Source organism: Capra hircus, chromosome 2 (assembly GCF_001704415.2).
Source record: "Capra hircus breed San Clemente chromosome 2, ASM170441v1, whole genome shotgun sequence".
Taxonomy (NCBI): Eukaryota; Metazoa; Chordata; class Mammalia; order Artiodactyla; family Bovidae; genus Capra; species Capra hircus.
The window spans coordinates 79592168-79615752 of record NC_030809.1 but is presented as its reverse complement, the minus strand read 5'-3'; the positions used below and the strand labels follow the sequence as shown (position 1 = coordinate 79615752).

At 36.2% G+C, this 23585-nt stretch overlaps 1 protein-coding gene across 1 annotated transcript in view; it reads left to right on the top strand.

The window, feature by feature from the left end:
• The window catches only part of LRP1B (LDL receptor related protein 1B), a 2198408-nt gene that overhangs the window by 2028028 nt on the left and 146795 nt on the right, over nt 1–23585 (top strand). Inside the window, 5 exon segments of the mRNA XM_018062463.1 lie at nt 149–274; nt 994–1131; nt 2882–3016; nt 6298–6417; nt 8010–8251. Of these exon segments, the coding sequence (XP_017917952.1) occupies nt 149–274; nt 994–1131; nt 2882–3016; nt 6298–6417; nt 8010–8251 (761 nt within the window).

Here is a 23585-nt window from a genome sequence, read left to right as displayed (position 1 = left end):
GCTGCATGTAAGCAATTTCCACAATAAGAGATCTTCTAAAAAGCTAGATCATGGATTTGAAAAGGAAGAAAATAAAAAGATGACAAAAGAAAGATGGTTCTTCATAAGTTAGTGCACCCAAAGGAGCTGCTTTTTTTCTTCTTTTCAGACAAATTTCTTTGCCCACCCACAAGGCCTCACAGGTGCAGAAATAACAGAGTATGCCTGCAGCCTGAGCGAATGTGCGATGGGATCGATGACTGCGGGGACGACTCAGATGAAGACCCCTGTGGTGGTAAGTCCATTTAGTGCAGAATGAGTGATTTCACGCGAGCTACAGATGATACAATGATTAGGGCTCAAGAAATTTTAAAAAAATGCATGAGGCATGTCTGATGGTAGATTATCAGGCACTTGATTTTCTGACAGCATGTGAAGATAACCCACTAACTTTACATATGCACAATAGAGCTGTGCAACTGAATATCTCCAAGTCTGTAAATCTCCACTGGTTATAGGTATCTTATTCCAGAGTACTGCATGAGAGAAACAACATAGTGTTTAAAATATTCTGTTAAAACAACTTCTTGGGGTGGGGGTGTTTATATAGATTGTGTATGTGTGTACACAGTCCCCTTTACACAATTCGGAAATTAAAATTCAAAAACCTAAATGCCTTACTAAAATATTCAGCAAAATTATTTGGTGACAGAACCTGACTTGACCTGACTTGAGGTAGTTTATATTACTTTAAAAAAAAGATCTCATTTTTGGTAAATATTCAAACATTTTCACATGGAAATACAGTTATTTACTATAGGGCAAATATAGTGTTATTTTTCTAAGGTTCACAAATTTCAGAAATTTTTTCATTTAGCCCCAAGAGCTTCAAATAAAGGATTATGGATCCATGTTTTTCATAGCGTTTAGTAAAAATCTTAAAACTGTTATAGACTCAGTAAATTTGTTTTGATTCTGTGAAACACTGATCTTTTTTTTTTAATAACTCTATAGGTAAGCTTACATATAAAGCAAGACCTTGTAAAAAAGATGAGTTTGCTTGCAGTAATAAAAAATGTATCCCCATGGATCTTCAGTGTGATCAACTTGATGACTGTGGAGATGGTTCAGATGAACAAGGCTGCAGAATAAGTGAGTTTGTTTCCTGTTAAAATGCAGCGACAAGCGAGTTTAATTTCTGCTTCAACATGCCTAAAATTTTCTTTATTGCTGTGAGAAAAAATTGCTCTTCAAAACATGCTTAAGTAATACTTTTTAAAAAAAAGCCTTTGCCAAAGTCACCTTAGAATATCACTTAAATTAATAGTAGAAAGTATGAGGTAGGCAAGGCTGATTTTGCCTTCAGCTGTTAAAGCTGAAGCTGGAAACTCAGTATCCAAATACAGACTCTGATATCAGCAAAGAAATCTATATTCCTTATTATTTTACAAATTATAAATATAGTAGTTTTTGAATTTTATGATTATATTAGGTTGAATGATGATAAATGTCTTAATAATATATTCAATGCTTTAAAAACTCACTCCATTGCTGAGTCATTCTCAAAGAAGATCTTATTATTTTATTATTAGAGTGTTATGATACTTGAGTCATGAGATCTTGATTATTAATAATTTTGTGTTTCACATTTGATATCTGATTTTTCATATTGAGAAAAATAATTAAGCTTGTAACCCTAAATTCTGATTGCTTACAGAAGTTACAAAAGCGTTCCAGCTCTTGAGTCTTTTATTTTTTCTCATTTGTATGTAAGTTGTTCTCCACTGGTTGATGAAGCAGTATCCACCAGGTTATGACCATATATATCTCAATCATGGTATAATTACACTGGTGTATCTTCATTAATGGGGCTTCACTGGTGTCTCAACTGGTAAAGAACCCTCAGCTGGTAAAGCCTGCCAAAACAGGAGATGCAAGACATGCAGAGTCAATCCTTGGGTCAGGAAAATCCCCTGAAGAAGGAAATGGCAACCCACTCCAGTATTCTTGCCTGGATGATCCCAGGGACAGAGGAGCCTGGTGGGCTACAGTTCATGGGGCTGCAAAGAGTTAGACATGACTGAGTGTACATGCACAGCTTAATTAATTGCAAAATATCCAAGAATCAGTGGGATTTAGTAATAGTTATAATTCTTATAATTAAAGTTCTCATATTTCTCAGTAATTGAATTTGCTTAAGTAGAATATAGATCATTCAATGTTACCCCTATAACATTCCATCTCCTTTATTTGTACTCTAAAATGTTTTCCTGAATTGCAGATAAAGCAATGAAGTTGAAAATACCTTGCTAGAAACTGCAAATAACACATAGTCTGTCCTAAATTGTATTGCAACCCATGTCCATTGGAGCATAATACACATTCAAATGTTGCTCCCTGTATATGTTTAAGAACTGATGAATTAACCTCTTGCTTGAGTAACATGGTAGCACTCTTGACCGAGTTCCTGAATACTAAGTTTAAGTTAACAGTAGATGCCTACATCTCTAGGTAGCTTCTAGGAAACGTTTTCATTCTTAGAGAAGAATGTGATTCTCATACATTAAAATGATATCATGGTAAAGATAACCTGTCATTAGAACCATTGACGTGAATTCCTTTTGGAAAATAGTATAGCTTAATAACAGCTATAAATATCAGCTGCTGGTAGCTTGGTCTAAACTATATTCAGTGTAAATGATTTTGGTTTTTATTGGCTTCTATTCCTTTATAAGAAGTGAATGCTTATATGGAGAGAAGATCATGACCTTATACATTCAATAAGAATAATCTATGGAATAATAAGGGTTTCAATAAATGTAATTTTAAATTAAGAAAAATAGTAAACTCCCACTTCAGGAATTAGAATTATATTAGTTTTGATCATATTTTTAAATCCTAGCTCCCAGTGAGTATACCTGTGAAGATAATGTGAATCCATGTGGAGATGATGCATATTGTAATCAAATAAAAACATCTGTTTTCTGCCGCTGTAAGCCTGGATTTCAGAGAAACGCGAAAAACAGACAGTGTGAAGGTATAGTACCTTTCCTCAGCAGCTTGCTCTTAAGTCTTTAGGTTCTGAAAGACTCCCAGGGCTGCTAAACTGTGAGATGACAGAGGACTGATTTTCATCCGAATGGTACAGATCTGTGGGATACCATTTTACTTAGGAGAGTGAAAGTCCCTCGGGTCAAGAGCCTGTTTGTTTGTATTGCTAAGCTAACCATTACTGAGGCTTATAAAGCCTTTTCTATAGCAGATTCAGACCTGCAGGAATTTCAGTTGTATTGCTACAATTCTGTTTTGAAATGCAAATAACAAAATTGCTTGTTCAGAAGCTATTGAAGAATTAGCAACAATTCATGAAAGAATATGTTTATGATGACCCATTTCTCTTAAGTTGTGGTAATTTGCTTTTAGAGAATGGTGGGGTTTTATCCTAACACAAAGTCCTAAACAGTGCTTTATATTATTATCAAGAGTGTCTCCTAAAATTCAAAGACAGGATTTAAATAAATCTCTGTCATCTTGTGATCATTTAAAAATTGAGCATCCAGGGGAGCAGGAATCTCATAGTAAGTTCTATCTAAATATAATTTACACTAGGACTTTACTACCATGAAATACAGACCTAAATGCACTTTCTGCCAGTTTCTCCACTAAAATTGGTACTATAATTAGAGCCAAACCTAAAGTGTCTAAGTCTGGTTTATCCAGGGCAAATTCAAGTTATAAAACGTTTTCACCTATATGCTTTCTTCTCTATTGTCACCTTGTGTTATTCTCCAGTAAATAAAAGTGATTTTACATTGTGTCAATCAAAATGGAATTTTAAAAATCAATTGCACTCATCCATAGAGGAAATGCTTGTAGTCATTTCGTATATATGTCATATATGTCTATTTATATGTCACATTTGTACATTTCAGTTGTATACGTGTTTGGATTATTCATTACATGTATCTCTTTATTAACAGGGAACACTGAAAACTGGCAACTTAAATTTCTCTATTTTAATAAAAAAGTGAATTATTTCTCAAAACTAGATTATTTCTTCATTCCTAGATACTTTATGTCAAAACACACACTTGAACCTGTTCAAGATTTTACTTTCATAGAACATTAATTTTCAAATGCTTATTTTTGAATAGTGGGCTCTGTTTCCTGTATATACTAGGTTTAGAAAATGTATTCTTGAAATTTCTTCATTTTTAGTAATATGCCATGGCAAATATGACCTGCAAGCTACATTCATTTTAAATCACCATGAGTCCAATATTTTTATTGTGCAAATGAGTAACTTCTGAACTCTAATAAAATTTGTATCTTCATGTAAGAAATGAAGTTTTGATAGTAGACAAAAGCAGTTTGACTTGGTATGGATAAGGGGAGAGAGACTACCTTGATTTGTAATCCAAGGAATTTAAATTTTTGTGTCCTTAATATAGGTAGCTGAAAAAAGCACAAGCAGTCACTATTTGATTTTAAAGCCAAAGCGCTTTGAATAAAATACCTAAAGGGAAGAAAAAATTGAGAGAACAATAATCAAGAAATAGAAATAGATTAATAGTGGTTGTATGTCAGGCACTGCTCTAAGTACTAGACATGTGTGAGAACCGTCCATTGTCTTCAAAAGCTCTCGACATCGTCTGGTTATGGAGAAGAGGAGAAAATGGTGACTCTGGCCAATACAGGGCCATGTGAGGGAAATAAAAGTTTTATCTAATCATGCAGATTTTTGCTTATTTTGACTTCCTCTCAAAGAGAAACCATAGTAACAAATGACTCCCAGTTCAAAGTTACAGATGCCAAAACAAAAAACATTGTACAACTTTTTTTAACTGTTAAAAGATTTTTTGCAATAATACAATAAAAGTTTAGAAAACATTTATTTGTATGACTTAAACTGGTTTAGAAGTCACAGAGCAGTGGGGAACCCTTGCAATGTGACACCTCAAGGAGATTCTTTTAACAGCATGCCATCAAATGTTCGTCCCCGTATTGTCAATGCATGACTCCTTATTGTAATACTTTTTTGATGACTGAGAACTGATACTATGTATTTTAGTTATCCCTGGTATACCATTTGTTAACAAGTAAATACAGTTTTAGCTCTTTACCCTCTATTGCAATTAAATGCAGAATTGCACTCCTGAGAGTGCTTAGGTTCACCTTGGGCAAAGTGTCATAGTAGAGACCTGAGAATCAGGAAGTCTGAGTTTAAGCCTTGGCACTGTCATTTACAAATGTCACTGGGAAAGTCCTTATCTCTACAATTGAGGTTTTAAAACTCTGCTGAGTGCTAAACAAGATATAATTACTACCACTGTGCTTATCCTTAAATTCCTCTGATTCAAGAGAAGGATTTATCTCACAGATTTATTAGGGCAACTATAATTGATTAAGGGGGTGGAGGAATTATGCTGTTTGAAAGCAGAAGTAGACTTAAAGAAAAAGAAATTAGGTGATTCACCAGAATCACCTTAAAATTTTAAACTTTGGGGCATGTGCTAAGCCATTGATTATTGCCTAAGATTTATTTATTATTTATAATTTATATATATATTCATTTTTATACAAGTATTCAGGATTTTTATTGTTTGTTTGCTTTTTTATTCAGTTGGCCCATCTTATTACATTGTCATTTTCTATTATGAAGCCGGAAGTGTATTATCTATATCTTAATTCTGTCATGAATTGTCCAAAATGCTGGCAATAAAACAATGAATAAATACTAATGTATGACTTCAGTCAAGGAAGGGATATGGATAGGTTACCACATATATGAAATATAGTGTGAGAATGGCATAAGAGAGAAATCCCAAGGTTGCAAAGAGTGGAGAATCTATGAGATGGACAATCATTACCATTTATTGATGGAAATAAAGGAAGGCTTCACTTCAGGTGAATCTTGAGAGATAAGTAGAAATTCACTATGTAAAATGAGCATGGGTATTATAGGACAAAAGAATAGCATATGCCGTCTACAAATGTATGGAGGTAGGTAATTAGAAACACTAACACATGTTTATTTGAGTCAATGAAAATACTAGGGAAGTTTGAAATGGGCATTTCAGTATGTTAAGTGGATTAACAAGCAGTGAACAATTGAGTCATTATAGTGAAAATATTGAGAAAAAATATGATTATGGCCAGAAAATATCACAGAGCAATGCAAGAGTTTGAAAAAACAATGAAAGACATAGGAACAAGAAGTTGAAGCACACAAAATAAATTTTTCTTTGTTGAAATGAGGAAAGAATGAAAGTACTAATTGGGGATATGATGATGCTATTTTGAGCTCTTCTTTTCTAGACCTTAATGAATGTTTGGTATTTGGCACATGTTCCCACCAATGTATAAATATAGAAGGATCATATAAATGTGTGTGTCACCAGAATTTTCAAGAAAGAAATAACACCTGCATAGCAAAAGGTAAAGATAAATAACCATGATTTTAAGTGTTATTATAATTTCTGCATGAACATCTTATGGGGAAAATGTTTCATATTGCATTTTAACAATGGCTTTATGCCTGAAAATATAAAATAAATTTCTTTTATAGACTGGTAAATTTGGCCAATTTGTTTATTATCATTCTTTATTAATCTGGGAAGGTTTATAGGTCAAATACTTGGCTATTATTAAAATCACATTTGTGTTTGAAACAATTTGTCAGAAGAGGGTAGAACTTGAAACGCCAGTGTGATAGAATATGAAATGCCTTCCTTTATGGCCTGCTTTTAGTATACCCAAGGAAATATTGCACCACTGGGATAAAAATAACAGGTTAAATTAAAGGTTAGCATTATAAGGAGAATGGAATTTTGAATAAGAACTTAAAGGTTTATGTTTAAATAAATAAATTTATGTTTTAAAATCCAGACCTCCTCTACTTAAGAGTATAACTTAAAAAAAAATTAAATGACAGGTATGGTTTCTTCAATGTGGATTTTAGTGCACTTATGTTTGTACTAAATAATATTATAAGTTAAATATTGTTAACTACAGGGCATGATTAACAATGTTAATAAGACAGTTACTAGAAGAAGAAAACAACCTGATATAGTGAATCAAGCAAGGATGGCTATGGAGTTAGACTCATATTTGAATCCAGCATTGATCCCCTCTGATTGTGTAGACTCAGGGAAGTTATTAAACTCTCAGAGCCTCAGTTCTGCATCTGTAAAATGGGAGGCCCAATCCTTACTCTCCATGTTGTTGTAAGAGGAGATGAATCGGCAAAGGCTTGATACAGCTCCTATCACGTGGTAAACATCCACTAGGGGAGAGCTACTGAGCCTATGGAATTGAACTACAACTTGTATATTATTGTTTTTTGGATTTTTTAAATTTGCAATTCAGTTTTTCTTCATGGTTTCATTAATTTTTTAATTAATATATTCAGGATTCACCTTAGGGTTTTCTGATCTATGTACACAAATGACATCACTATTACATTGTAGGTGTCAAAACTTCAGGCTACACGGTTCCAGTCAGCAAGATTCTAGACAATATTGAGATTATGGCAATAAATACTGATATCTTTGTATAATAAAATAGAACAGTTGAGATATAGGAATATTAGAAGAAGACTCTTCATCTCATAATTTTTTATTTGTTAGCCAAAGGTAATGGTTACTGAGGTGCATAAACTAAACACTCAGAAATGCCTGAGGCTCAGGAGTACAAAATATGGTGTCTGAATGTTCAGATGCAAAGCATTGAAACATACTGTGACCTACCGAACATAAATCACTCTTCATAAAAAGGGTATCTAGTAAAAATTTCTAGCCACAAGGTAGCTTTGACTGAAGAAAACCTATATTAATAACTCTTAGAAATGTTGCTTAGTGTGTTTTATACATAAGTCATGAAGACTAAATGATGGTATAAAGCTGGTTTAATTTTATGGAGCAAGAAACTGTGTTAAGAATAACAATTCAAGATAATTTAAAAGTACATTTGTTGCTTTTACATTAGTTGAAATTTACTTTATTTTTGTATTTTATTATAATAATCTCCAGGCTCTGAAGATCAAGTTCTCTACATTGCTAATGACACTGATATCCTGGGTTTTATATATCCATTCAACTACAGTGGCGATCATCAACAAATTTCTCATATTGAACATAATTCAAGAATAACAGGGATGGATGTATATTATCAGAGAGATATGATTATTTGGAGTACTCAGTTTAATCCAGGAGGAATTTTCTACAAAAGGATCCATGGCAGAGAAAAAAGGCAAGCAAACAGTGGCTTGATTGTAAGTAAACGTAATTGAATATTTGAAGGCTCATGGCTCATACCTCCTCCTGTTATTTTTCCTGTTTTTTTTTTAAATTTGTCAATCACAATATTTGATTATGAGTTAATTAATCAATGATTCCTCCCAATATTCTCCCTATATAGAAATAAAAATATCCTTACCCATTTATTCTCATAGCTGGATAGATTTCATTTTAATTGCATGATATTATGTTTTTCTTTAACATATTTTCTGTAATTATATAAGAATGGAAATCAATAGCACCTAAAATTTCTAGAACTTTTGATATTTCATAGTATTTAATAAATTATGAGCATGATTTTTTTTATCACAGGATAATATTGGAAACCATCACTTCATTTTTACATTAGAAAATCAACTCAAAAATATACAGGGTAAATTGTTTAATTTTCAACAATATCAGAAATCTGTTTCTCTTCTAGGGAAAGAGATCGATTCAATAGTGTAATCATATCTTCTGACTCCTAATAACTATATTTCAGAGAACATTCAAAATAGAGCAATGGGAGGGAGGTTCATGTTTGGGAACGCATGTAAGAATTAAAGATTTTAAAATTTAAAAAATTAAAAAAAAAACAGAAAATGTAAAAAAAAAATAAAGTACAAACAGTTTAAGTCACTAAAAAAAAAAACAAAAACAAATAGAGCAATGTTGTTTGCTGGTATATGACAGACACATTGATTATCATAGTTATTCCTTTAGAGAAAAATAGGCTAAAATATTTGTTTAGAGTTACAGTCTCAGGTTATCTTTTTTATTTTAGGGCATGCCAATTTATTGTAGATTTTATGTTTTGAGGTAACCTGGAAAGAATAACAGATAAAGTACCTATTTGGAGAGAGCTCTAGCCCATTCCCATACAACCAAAAAGTCAAGTATGTTATCTACCATAGATTTGAACTCCATAAATATCATTTGATGTAAATCTGAAACACTATTTTTTATTAGTAGTAGGTGACAATAAGCTGGTTTTAAACGAAGCTATATTATTGGCTTTTAAATTCATGTCAGATTAACTGTGAGTAAAAATGTATCCATATCAGAGTGACTTCTTTAACTCCTCCTCCTACAAACCCAGTGTCATAAGACAGCTTCTCTGGTGCCTCAGATGGTAAATAATCTCCCTGTAATATAGGAATCCCAGGTTCAATCCATGAGTTGGGAAGATACCCTGGAGCAGGGAATGGCTACTCACGCCAGTATTCTTACCAGGAAAATCCCATGGCCAGAGGAGCCTGGCTGGCTACAGTCTGTGGGGTTGCAAAGAGTCTGACATGACTGAATGACTAACACGTAGGTCTATTAAGTGTTAGTCGAGGATAAAGCCAAAACTTTCACTGGATCACTCTACTCCCCATCACCCACATATAATCTGCCTATTAGAATGAAAGACTGACTCAGTCTTGATTACCTTTAGCTTTCTTTATCTCTAAAATAGAAGTTTGCTTTGCAAAAACATTAGTCCTGTGGTATAATTTTATGTATTAATGAAGTGATAATGAAGTATTATGAAGTTATATTACCCAGGGCTTAATCACATTCCTATTCTTTACCAGCCTCTTCGTTTCTCTATCTTCATCATTTAATAAGGTTTCTAGGGAAGAATACACAGATACACACACACATACATACTGTACATTAGTATTAATAGTTCTTGGCACATAATAAGCACTGTATAGAGTTCAGTTCAGTTCAGTTCAATCATTCAGTCTTGTCCAACTCTTTGCAGCCCCATGGACTGCAGTATACCAAGCTTTCCTGTCTATCACCTACTCCAGGAGGTTTCTTAAACTCCTGTCTATCAAGTCAGTGATGCTGTTCAACCATCTCATCCTCTGAGATCTCTTTCTTCTCCCATCTTCAATCTTTCCTAGCATCAGGGTTTTTCTAATGAGTCAGTTCTTCAAATCTGGTGGCCAAAGTGTTGGAGTTTCATCTTCAGCATCAGTACTTCCAATGAATATTCATGACTGATCTCCTTTAGATGGACTGGTTAGATCTCTTTGCAGTTCAAAGGACTCTCAAGAGTCTTCTCCAACATCACCGTTCAAAAGCAGCAATTCTTTGGTTCTCAGCTTTCTTTATAGTCCAAGTCTACTGGAAAAACCATAGATTTGACTGGATGGACCTTGGCTGGCAAACTAATATCTCTGCTTTTTAATATGCTGCCTAGATTGATAATAGCTTTCTTTCCAAAGAGCAAGCGTCTTTTAATTTCATGGCTACAGTCACCATCTGCAGTGATTTTAGAGCTCAAAAATATAAAGTCTGTCACTGTTTTCATTTGCCATGAAGTGACGGGACCAGATGCCATGATCTTTGTATTCTGAATGTTGAGTTTTAAGCCAACTTTTTCACTCTCGTCTTTCACTTTAATCAAGAGGCTCTTTAGTTCTTCACTTTCTGCCATAAGGGTAGGGTTGTCTGCGTATCTGAGGTTATTGACATTTCTCCTGGCAACCTTGATTCCAGCTTGTGTTTACTTCAGTCCAGCGTTTCTCATGATGTACTCTGCATATAAGTTAAATAAGCAGGGTGACAGTATACAGGCTTGACGTACTCCTTTCCTGATTTGGAACCAGTCTGTTGTTCCATGTCCAGTTCTAAATGTTGCTTTTTGACCTGCATACAGATTTCTCAGAAGGCAGGTCACTGCGGTATTCCCATCTCTTTCAGAACTTTCTACACTTTAATGTGATCCACACAGTAACAGGCTTTGGCATAGTCAATAAAGCAGAAGTAGATGTTTTTATGAAACTCTCTTGCCTTTTTAATGATCCAGTGGATGTTGGCAATTTGATCTCTGGTCCCTCTGCCTTTTCTAAATCCAGCTTGAATATCTGGAAACTCATGGTTCACATACTGTTGAAGCCTGGCTTGAAGAATTTTGAGCTTTACTTTCCTAGCATGTGAGATGAGTGCAATTGAGCAGTAGTTTGAACATTCTTTGGCATTGTCTTTCTTTGGGATTGGAATAAAAACTGATCTTTTCCAGTCCTGTGGCCACTGGTAAGTTTTCCAAATTACCTGGCATATTGAGAGCAGCACTTTGATAGCATTATCTTTTAAGATTTGATATAGCTCAACTGGAATTCCATCATCTCCACTAGCTTTGTTCGTAGTAAAGCTTCTTAAGGCCCACTTGACTTTGCATTCCAGGATGTCTGGCTCTAGGTGAGTGATCGTACCATCGTGGTTATCTGGGTCATAAAGATCTTTGTATAGTTCTTTGGTGTATTTTTGCCACCTCTTAATATCTTCTGCTTCTGTTACATCCATAACATTTTTGTCCTTTATTATATCCATCTTTGCATGAAATATTCCCTTGATATCTCTAATTTTCTTGAAGAGATCTCTAGTCTTTCCCATTCTTTTGTTTTCCTCTATTTCTTTACATTAATCGCTGAAGAAGGCTTTCTTATCTCTCCTTTCTGTTCTTTGGAACACTGCATTCAAATGGATATATCTTTCCTTTCCTCCTTTGCCTTTAGTGTCTCTTATTTTCTCAGCTGTTTGTAAGGCCTCCTCAGACAACCATTTTGCCTTTCTGCATTTCTTTTTGGGGGCATGGTCTTGATCACTGCCTCCTGTACAATGTATGGATTATAGAATGATATGGTGGCAGTTATGAGTTGACGATGACAGTGATGTTGATGATAATTGACAAAATGTTCTTCCCTGCAATGAATAGTCTCACGCTAAAAATTAATTGCAAATTACTCTTGTCCAAATTTGATAGTTGCTAAAAATATATTTTTATTTTGTATATAACTACCAGTGAAAATGATTTGATAATTGTTTACATTTGTCCTTGGATAGATGGATAAACACAATCAGTAACCTCCAGTTTCAGTTCCATTCAGTCACTCAGTCATGTCCAACTCTATGCAACCCCATGAACCGCAGCACGCCAGGCCTCCCTGTCTATCACCAACTTCCGGAGTCCACACAAACCCATGTCCTTTGAGTTGGTGATGCCATCCAACCATCTCATCCTCTGTCATCCCATTCTCCTCCTGCCCTCAATCTTTCCCAGCATAAGGGTCTTTTCAAATGAATCAACTCTTCACATCAAGTGGCCAAAGTATTGGAGTTGCAGCTTCAACATCAGTCCTACCAATGAACACCCAGGACTGATCTCCTTTAGGATGGACTGGTTGGATCTCCTTGCAGTCCAAGGGACTCTCAAGAGTCTTCTCCAACACTAGAGTTCAAAAGCATCAATTCTTCAGTGCTCAGCTTTCTTTATAGTCCAACTCTCACATCCATACATGACTACTTGAAAAACCATAGCCCTGACTAGCCAGACTTTTGTTGACAAAGTTATGTGTCTGCTTTTTAATATGCTGTCTAGGTGGTCATAACTTTCCTTCCAAGGAGTAAGTGCCTTTTAATTTCATGGCTGCAATCACCATCTGCAGTGATTTTGGAGCCCAGAAAAATAAAGTCAGCCACTGGTTCCCCATCCTTTGCCATGGAGTGATGGGACCGGATGCCATGATCTTAGTTTTCTAAATGTTAAGCTTTAAACCAACTTTTTCACTATCTTCCTTCACTTTCATCAAGAGGCTGTTTAGTTCTTATACACTTTCTGCCATAAGGGTGGTGTCATATGCATATCTGAAGTTATTGATATTTCCTCCGGCAATCTTGATTCCAGGTTGTGCTTCCTCCAGTCAAGTGTTTCTCATGATGTACTCTGCATATAAGTTAAATAAAGCAGGGTGACAATATACAGCCCTGATGTACTCCTTTTCCTATTTGGAACCAGTCTGTTGTTCCATGTCCAGTTCTAACTGTTGCTTCCTGGCCTGCATACAGATTTCTCAAGAGGCAGGTCAGGTGGTCTGGTATTCCCATCTCTTTCAGAATTTTCCTCAGTTTATTGTGATCCACACAGTCAAAGTCTTTGGAATCGTCAATAAAGCAGAACTAGATGTTTTTCTGGAACTCTCTTGCTTTTTTTATGATCCAGCAGATATTGGCAATTTGATCTCTGGTTCCTCTGCCTTTTTTAAAACCAGCTTGAACATCTGGGTGTTCATGGTTCAAGTATTGCTGAAGCCTGTCTTGGAGAATTTTGAGCATTACTTTACTGGTGTGTGAGATGAGTGCAACTGAGTGGTATTTTGAGCATTCTTTAGCTTCTCCAGTTGCTCAGAGGTTAAAGTGTCTGCCTGCAATGCGGGAGACCAAGGTTCAATCTTTGGGTCAGGCAGATCCCCTGGAGAAGGAAATGACAACCAACTCCAATATTCTTGCCTGGAGAATCCCATGGAGAGAGGAGACTGGTAGGCTACAGTCCACAGGGTCTCAAAGAGTCAGACAGGACTGAGCGACTGGTTGTTTTAAAAAAAAAAAAAATTTAGTATAACCAGTAACCTCCAGTCACTGTTTATCATAATTCAGGAATGAAACTTACTTGATAGCTAATTTTTTATTCTTATACAGTCAAGAACATAAATGTATAAATTTTATTTGTATATTATATTTGCAAATTTTTAACCTATATATATTTTACATTTTTAAAATTTTATTAATGTGGTACAGAGTCTTTCATCATCAGTGCGAAGTTATTTATTAGCCTTTTTCTAAAACGATTTGAAGCTTCATTATTATTTTATTGGTAGTAATTAGATGTATCATGTAATCTATTCTTTCCATTTGTTTGTTTCCCTCTCTGTTATTAGACCTGCCCATGACTAACAGTATTCACTGGGAAGAAAAGTGAATAGTAGAATGGTACATTTTCTAAAATCCCATTATAACTAACTAAATGTCATGCTTATAAGGTTGGAATCTCTGAGCCATGAGTTTTAGCACCATGTTATAAATCATTAAGCATTCATATAAATTCTTATCAGTGCATTATGTGTGTGTGTATATATATATACACATATATATATGTATATACATATATATATATATGTATATCCTCAAGGCTACACTGATAAGGGTAATTATTTAATTTTGATTCCTAAACTACCTTGCAACCCTGATATCTCAATATTATAAATATGAAATAAATCCAATCTCACTACCTTAATTTAATGATCAGTGTGTGTTCTAGAATGATTAGATGGCTTATCTATGGCCATGAAACTAAAACATGACAAATTTTAGACTTAACTTTAAATACTTGCTACATCTCCATTCATCTGAAAATTAGTGTTTTGAAGTAGAAAATTTCTAAAGTCCTTTCCAATAGTAAATATGTGTGGTTGAAAAAAAAATGTGATATCATTTTTGTTTATCCAGTTATTACCTGGACAATTTGTATTTATTTCTCTGAAATCCATCTTGTGTATAAATAATTGATTTTTACCCCCATGAATTTCCCTGCAATGTATGATACTTGCTCTTTTATCAGTCACCACATACTCATCCATTAGTTTAATGAAGTGTAAGTAATTGTTAGTTTTTCAACGTGTCCACTCTTAGTGATCCCATGGATTGTAGCCCACCAGATTCCTATGTCCATGAAATTCTCCAGGCAAGAATACTGGAGTGGGTTGTGATTTCCTGCAGTCTATTTCATCTTCTAAGTTTTGGCACAAATACTACTTACCTGAGAATTCCCCACTTCTCAGAAAATGAAACTTAAAATTTTCCCCTGAGCTGAATATGGTTCATTGACTTCTATCTCTGAATCAATAGGTGAAAGAAAGAATATGCAAATCAAACTATGGACACTTTAGTTATTACTCCATTATCAGTGGCTTCCCATGTGGCTTACTAGTAAAGAATCCACCTGCCAATGCAGAAGATGCAGGTTGGGAAGATCCCCTGGAGTATAAAATGGCAACCCACTCTGGTATTCTTGTCTGGAAAATTCTTTTAACAGAGAAGCCTGGTGGGCTACAGTTCGTTGGGTCACAAAGAGCCGTACATGGCAGCCCACTTGTAGTCGCAGGAGTGATCCACATGATGACAGGATATCTTAAGGTATATTCAAAGATACAGAAAACATTGGAATATTTTTTTATTTCAAGAAAGGGCAGAAAATATATTGTATCAGAAATCAGAAAAATATTGCTCAGGCAACTAAATGTTAACTAAAGTCCATTCAAAAGGAAAATAATTTTTAACATGATCTTTTTTAGAAATCATGAAAGGAATTCTCTTCTGTAGTCTGTGAAAATGGTTGGCATAGTAATTAGGATTGCAAATTTAAAATTCAGATGCAGACTAAGTTATTTATAGATAGAAAGGCTTATGATTTTCTAACCCCCTGAGCTATACAAAATGGACAGATTTTTTTCCTTTAAGAAAATTAAATAATTTAAAACTTAAAAGACTGACATGATCAATCTGTATGTAAAGCATAATGAGATTTCTGAATTTGAATTTTAGTAGTCAGAACAGGATATAATAGCATTATGCAACAATTGTACATACTTTCTGGCAATTTATTATTTCTAGTAAGAAATGCTAGATACATGATAGCAAGCACTATAAAGTAGGTCAATGCTTGAAAAATGCAAATAACTTTAACTATCCATGTTAGATTTTACCATTAAAGAGCTGAACGTTCCTGAGCAAAACAAACTATTCATCTGATCTACCAGGTTTTGATAAGTGAATATGAGATACCATGCTTGGCATATTCCCCATTATGAAAAAGAAATTGTTCAGAATAAATATAATCCCTTATTCATTAATACTCATACCTTTTTCTCAAAAAGTTGATTAGAACCATTTTTCCTGAAAAGCTTTAACAAAATATTCAATTAAGTTTTCTTTAATAGGTTTCAGTTTTTAATTGAAGTCCTAGCTATAAATCTCCTACGCAATATAGGGGTCTGTGTGTACATCTCACACACATACACATGTGCATAGATAAATTTATAAGTATTCCTATGTAACTGTGGGCTTCCCTGGTGCTTCAGCAGTAAAGAATCCTCCTGCCAATGCATGAGACATAGGTTTGATCCCTGGGTTGGGAAGATCCCCTAGAAGGAAAGGACAGACCTCTTCAGTATTCCTGTCTAGGAAATACCATGGGCAGAAGGGCCTACAGGGCTACTGTCCATGGGGTTGCAAAGAGTCAGACATGACTTAGCGACTAAACAACAACAACAATGTACCCAAACATAAGTGTGTGTACATAAATTTTAGCAAAAACTTTAAAGTTTTGTTTTAGGACATTTGGGTAGTGGTGGTGGCTCAGACAGTAAAGCGTCTGTCTACGATGCGGGAGACCTGGGTTCAATCCCTGGGTTGGGAAGATACCTTGGAGAAGGAAATGACAATCCGCTCTAGGACTATTGCCTGGAAAATCCCATGGACAGAGGAGCCTGGTAGGCTACAGTCCATGGGGTGGCAAAGAGTCAGACACGACTGAGCGACTTCACGTTCACATTCAAAAATTGATAGTTTTCTTTTTTTTTTTCCTTTCTTCAGTACTATAAATTTACGTGCATGCATGCTAAGTCACTTCAGTTGTGTCTGACTCTTTGCAACCCCATGGACTACAGGCCACTAGGCTCCCTCTGTTCATGGGATTCTCCAGGCAAGAATACTGGAGTGAGTTGTCATGCCCCACTCCAGGTGATCATCCCAACCCAGGGGTCTCTTATGTCTCCAGCATTGGCAGGCAGGTTGTTTACCACTAACACCACCTGGGAAGCCCATTATAAATTTAAGACACCACTAAAATCTAAACTGAAACTAAATTGAAATATAATTGCTTAGCTAGAATACTTTTAAAACCATCAGAGTTTATTCAAATCAGTCAACAACTAAAACAATTTATTATGATTACCTTGGAAGAGATCTGAAGCTATCAGCTATTATGTTACTGTCATTGTGTGGCTTGATTGTTGTTGACTAACAAGACAGGCACTCAATAATACATACTGATTAGAATTAATGGTTCTAAAATAGTTGTGATCAATTGGCAAAATTTTACTGAACATAAATCTTTTATGACCATATAAAACATAAAATTATGAAATTAATAATACTGTTATTGATCAGATTGCATACCACCTTAAGGTGACCAGCCAAGTTGTATTCATTCATATTCAAAGCATTATTTGGGCTTCCCAGGTGGCTCTAGTGGTTAAGGACCTGCCTGCCAATGCAGGAGAACTAAGAGACACAGGTTCTATTCCTGGGTCAGGAAGATACCCTGGAGAATGGCATGGCAACCCACTCAAGTATTATTGTCCAGAGAATTCCATAGACAGAGGAGCCTGGTGGGCTATAGTCCATAGAGCTGCAAAGAGTTGGCTATGTCTGAAGCATGCATGCAAAGCATCATTAGAGAGTTTTGTTTGTTAGGTCTGGTGATGGGTTCTTGAAATATGATAAGAATCTTGTCTTCATGAAGTTTATATTCTGTGGAACAAAGACAAAATCAACTAAACTAACATATAAATGCTGCTGCTAAGTCACTTCAGTTGTGTCTGACTCTGTATGACCCCATAGATGGAAGCCCACCAGTCTTGCCCGTCCCTGAGATTCTCCAGGCAAGAACACTGGAGTGGGTTGCCATTTCCTTCTCCAATGCATGAACATGAAAAGTGAAAGTGAAGTTGCTGGAGTGGGTTGCCATTTCCTTCTCCAATGCATGAAAGTGAAAAGTGAAAGTGAAGTTGCTCTGTAGTGTCTGACTCTTAGCAACCCCATGGACTGTAGCCTACCAGGCTCCTCCATCCATGGGATTTTCCAGGCAAGAGTACTGGAGTGTGTTGCCATTGCCTTCTCCAAACACATAAATAAATACAAAAAAAAAATCTAATTTTTGAAAGGTGTATTGAGGGAAGTATAAATGGACTTGGAGATAAAAACTTGAATGATACAGGTTTGAGTAAGATGATTAATAAAGGCACATTTGAAGAGAGGAGATTTGAGCTAAGACTTAGGAAATGAGAAGGAAGTAATGCCATCTTACTTATATCTAAGACAACTCTTGTTTTTTATGTGGATAATGGATTTGGTGGGAGAAAAGACTATAACAGAAGGAGGCCACATAGAAGGGATATGCTCCCATAGAAATGGTGGTATGTTGCTGTATTATAGTTTCAATGAAGTGAAAGGTGGTGAGTAGAATCTTAAAGAAAAGAGTGTTTGCAAATGGAATGAATGTGAAAAATGAGGACAGAAAGGATTCCAGACTGACACCTGGTTTCCTGGATTGTATAATTTGAAGGATCCTGAAAATGGACTGCAAGGAGGTCCAACCAATCCATCCTAAAGGAGATCAGTCCTGGGTGTTCATTGGAAGGACTGATGCTAAAGCTGAAACTCCAATACTTTGGCCACCTCATGTGAAGAGTTGATTCATTGGAAAAGACCCTGATGCTGGTAGGGATTGGGGGCAGGAGAGGGGGATGACAGAGGATGAGATGGCTGGATGGCATCACAGACTTGATGGACATGAGTTTAAGTAGACTCTGGGAGTTGGTGATGGACAGGAAAGCCTGGTGTGCTGTGACTCATGGGGTCACAAAGAGTCGGACATGACTGAACAACTGAGCTGAACTGAACTGAACTGAAAATGGAAAAGTGTGGGTTTGGTTTTAGTTATGCTAAGTTCAGTAAGAGATCCAATGAGAATGTCAGGTTTGCAGTGATGTAGTCAAAGCTGTCTCTTAGATCTCTGGACTGGAATTGCATTAAGGAATAGAAAAATTGAAGGGATATCTATAACCATCAAACCAGGTTAGATTACCAAGGGAAATTAAGAAGAAACTGGAACCAAGCTCTGAGACCAGATTAAAATGATGGCAAGAATCAGCCAGTGCATTAGGATAAAACAAGAGAATGTAGAATCACAGAAACTAAAAGAGAGAAAAAAAAAGTGTTTTGAAAAGGAAGTTTTGGTTATATTTCTAGCATACTGCTGAAAGATCAAGTAAAGGAAAACAAAGGAGTGTTCAAAAAATCTGAAAACAGAAATTCATTAAGGATCTTGAAAAATACTTCGAGTCATGGAAGGAGAGGCATCGTCAGAGAGCATTCAGTAGTTCCACATCAGCGGTTCTCCACCAGCGATGATCTTTCACCCCAGAGGACGTTTGGTAATGTCTGAAGACATTTCTGATTCTCAGTGTTGAGAACTGCTGCTGGCATCAAGTGAGTAGAGGCCAGGGAGGATGCCTAACACCCTACAAGGAATAAATTAGCTCCTCACAGCAAGGAAGTATTCTGACCAAAACACCAATAGTGCCAGAGTTGAGAAATCTTTTTCTGCATAGTAACAGTAAGAGTCTGTCCAGTTAACCTTTAAGTAGCTCTTTTTGTTTATTACTTCATTTGATGTAATAATAACTAGTACAAAATAGTTCTGAGATGAATCAACAGTACAATTATTCTTTTATTGTTCTCTCCCTTTCCTCACCTCTCAGCATCTTTGGCCAGATCCTTTTCTCCTTTCCTTTTAGTATTGGAATGCCCAGGCTTTGACCATGATCCTCTTCTTTCTATCTTCCTCACTTCCTAATAGAGTTCATGGTTTAACAGAAAATCACATGCTAAAAATTGCCTAATTGATATCAGGCTCTATCTAACTGCTTATTTTTCCTTTTGGATGTTAAAACAAACAAACAAACTCCCCAGAATAGCACGCATGCCTAAAAATAAACTTCTCATATGATCCACAAAATCTGCTTCCCCATTGTCATTTAATGGCAACTCAGTTTTCCGGGTGCTCAAAGTGAAAATCTTAGAGGCATTGCTGGCCCCTCTGCTTCTTTCATAACTCCATAGTCAGACAATATTATTGAATGCACCTTCAAAGTATGTCTAGGAGCTGATTACCGTAATATCAACTTGACTGCAAGGATATAGTTTTGAACCACTTTCACCTTTCTTCTGAATGAATGCAATAACCTCCTAATTGATCTCTTTGCTATCCTTATGATTCACAAAACAATAACCAGAATGCTGTGTATAAAGCATAAATCACATCACATCTTCAATCAAAAATGTTCAATGGTTTTCCATTGAAAAGACTGAAATTCTCCCAACAACTCTTAAGGATTTAAAAGATCTGGTCTCCTGTTACTTCTCTGATTATCTTCCACTACTTTCCCCTTAACTCACTCTTCTCCAGGGAAGCTTTGCTATTTCTCAAACCCATCACTACCTACTAAAGTAAGGCCTTTCCTAAAATGGTCTTTTGCCCTAAAATGCCTTTCAGCCAGATATCCTACATGATTCAATTCCTAAACTCCTCCAAATCTTTGTTTAAATGTCATCTGAATGCATAACTTACTGATAATTGCAATCTATTACCCCATTCCCGTCCTGGGATCCTCAATGCCCTGCTCTTTTGCATTTCCATAGTACTTTTCTACTGCCACATAATTTATTCATTAATAAGCCTATTATCTGTCTCACCTCACTATAAATAAATATCCAGAAGCAGTGGCAGTTTTCTTTTTTCCTATTCTACTACTATAATACTAGCACTTAGAACAAGATCAGTTATGAAGTAGATACACTTTTTAAATTAGAAGCAATAAATTAATTGAAAATCTTGGGGATACATGACAATAGCATATCAATCTTGAAAGTTATCCTTTACAAGTTATGCTTCTCATCTTTGGTATTCAATTTATCACAAGGTTAAATAAATTTACCTCCATATATGTATCATTTTTATCCACTTTTGTTTCATAAAAGCCTAGATTAAAATTTCACAATCTTTCCTCTGGAGTCCATTGAATAAACCTCATCTGAGTTTCTGGTCAGAGAAGGCAATGGCACCCCACTCCAGCACTCTTGCCTGGAAAATCCCATGGACGGAGGAGCCTGGTGGGCCGCAGTCCATGGGATCGCTAAGAGTCGGACACGACTGAGCGAATTCACTTTCACTTCCACTTTTCACTTTCATGCGTTGGAGAAGGAAATGGCAACCCACTCCAGTGTTCTTGCCTGGAGAATCCCAGGGATGGGGGAGCCTCATGGGCTGCCGTCTATGGGGTCGCGCAGAGTCGGACACGACTGAAGCGACTTAGCGGCAGCAGCAGAGTTTCTGGTATCCCCTTGTTCCCCAGTGCCAAGCCATTCATTATAGCACAGACAGAATAATCTTATAATAAAACCTCAGCATCTTATCTCCCTTCTTAAACCTTTCCATTGAAAAATCATGGTCTTACAAACCTCTCCATGATGTTTAGCCTCATCTCCCAACATACCCCTTCCACCTTCTCCCATAAGAGTATGCAAATACCCTCAAAAACACATTTTTCCAGCCATAAATAGATTATGTTTCACTTACAATAATGCAACTTAACTTTACAATCTTTCTTGTTGTTCAGTCCAAAAGTTGTGTCCAAGTCTTTGCGACCCCATGAACTCAGCATGCCAGGCGTCCCTGTCCTTCACTATCGCTGACAGTTTGCTCAAACTCATGTCCACTGAGTCACTGATGCTATCCAGTTCTCTTATCCTTTGTTGCTCTCTTCTCCTCTTGGCTTCAGTCTTTCTCAGCATCAGGGTCTTTTCTAATGAGTCAGCTTTACCTGTAAGGTGGCCAAAGGGTTGGGGTTTTAGCTTCAGCATCAGTCTTTCTAGTGAATATTCAGGGTTAATTTCCTTTAGGATTGACTTGCATTCAAGGAATTCTGAAGAGTCTTCTCTAGCACCACAATTGAAAAATATCAATTCTTTGGTTCTCAGCCTTCATTATGGTCCAACTCTCACATCCATACATGACTACTGGAAAAGCCATAGTTTTGACTAGATGGATCTTTGCTGGCAAAACAATGTCTACTTTTTAATATGCTATCTAGGTTTGTCATAGTTTTCCTTCAAAGGAGTGAGCATCTTTTAATTCCATGGCTGCATTTACTGTCTGCTGAGATTTTGGAGCCCAGGAAAATAAAATATGTCACTCTTTTCCCCCTTCTATTTGCCATGAAGTGATGGGACCAGATGCCATCCATGATCTTCATTTTTTGAATGTTCAGTTTTAAGCCAGCTTTTTCAACCTCCACTTTCACCTTCATCAAGAGGCTCTTTAGTTCCTCTTTACTCTCTGCCGCTAGAGTGCTATCATCTGCATATCTGAGCTTGTTGATATTTCTACCAATAGTCTTGATTCCAGCTTGAACTTCAGCTAGCCTGGCATTTCACAAGATGTACTCTGCATATAGGTTAAATAATCATGGTGACAATATTCAGCCTTGTTGTACTGCTTTCCCAGTTTTGAACAGTCTGTTATTCCATGTCTGATTATAACTGTTGTTTCTTGACCTGCATACAGGTTTCTCAGGAGACAGATAAGGTGGACTGTTATTCCCATCAGTTCAGTTCAGTTCAGTTCAGCCTTCTTCACAGTCCAGCTCTCACATCCATACATGACTACTGGAAAAACCATAGCCTTGACTAGAAAGACCTTAGTCAGCAAAGTAATGTCTCTGCTTTTGAATATGCTATCTAGGTTGGTCTTAACTTTTCTTCCAAGGAGTAAGCGTCTTTTAATTTCATGGCTGCAATCACCATCTGCAGTGATTTTGGAGCCCCCCCAAAACAAAGTCTGACACTGTTTCCACTGTTTCTCCATCTATTTCCCGTGGAGTGATAGGACCAGATGCCATGATCTTTATTTTCTGAATGTTGAGCTTTAAGCCAACTTTTCACTCTCCTCTTTTACTTTCATCAAGAGGCTTTTTAGTTCTTCTTCACTTTCTGCCATAAGGGTGGTGTCATCTGCATATCTGAGGTTATTGATAATTCTCCCAGCAATCTTGATTCCAGCTTGTGCTTCTTCCAGTCTAGCATTTCTCATGATGTACTCTTCATAGAAGTTAAATAAGCAGGGTAACACTATACAGCCTTGACGTACTCCTTTTCCTATTTGGAACTAGTCTGTTGTTCCATGTCCAGTTCTAACTGTTGCTTCCTGGCCTGCATACAGATTTCTCAAAAGGCATTCAGGTGGTCTGGTATTCCCATCTCTTTCAGAATTTTCCACAGTTTATTGTAATTAAGTGCTAAACCTACCATTTTGTAGCCTGTTCTTTCAGATAGCTCTAATTTTCATCTCAGTTGTTGTGCTTATTTAAATTGTAACCATCAGGAAAAAGAAATTAACTATCAGAAGGCACCTTGTCTTCTTAATTTCAGGTTACTCACATAGGGAGATGATGTCAAAATTGCCCCCATAAGTACCAACAAATTTTTTGCTTACTGACTAATGCATAAAATTCATACTTAGCATTAAATGCATCCCTGGTGGCTCAGACGGTAAAGCAGCGTCTGTCTGCAACGCAGGAGACCTGAGTTCGATTCGTGGGTTGGGAAGATCCCCTGGAGAAGGAAATGGAAGCCCACTCCAGTATTCTTGCCTGGAAA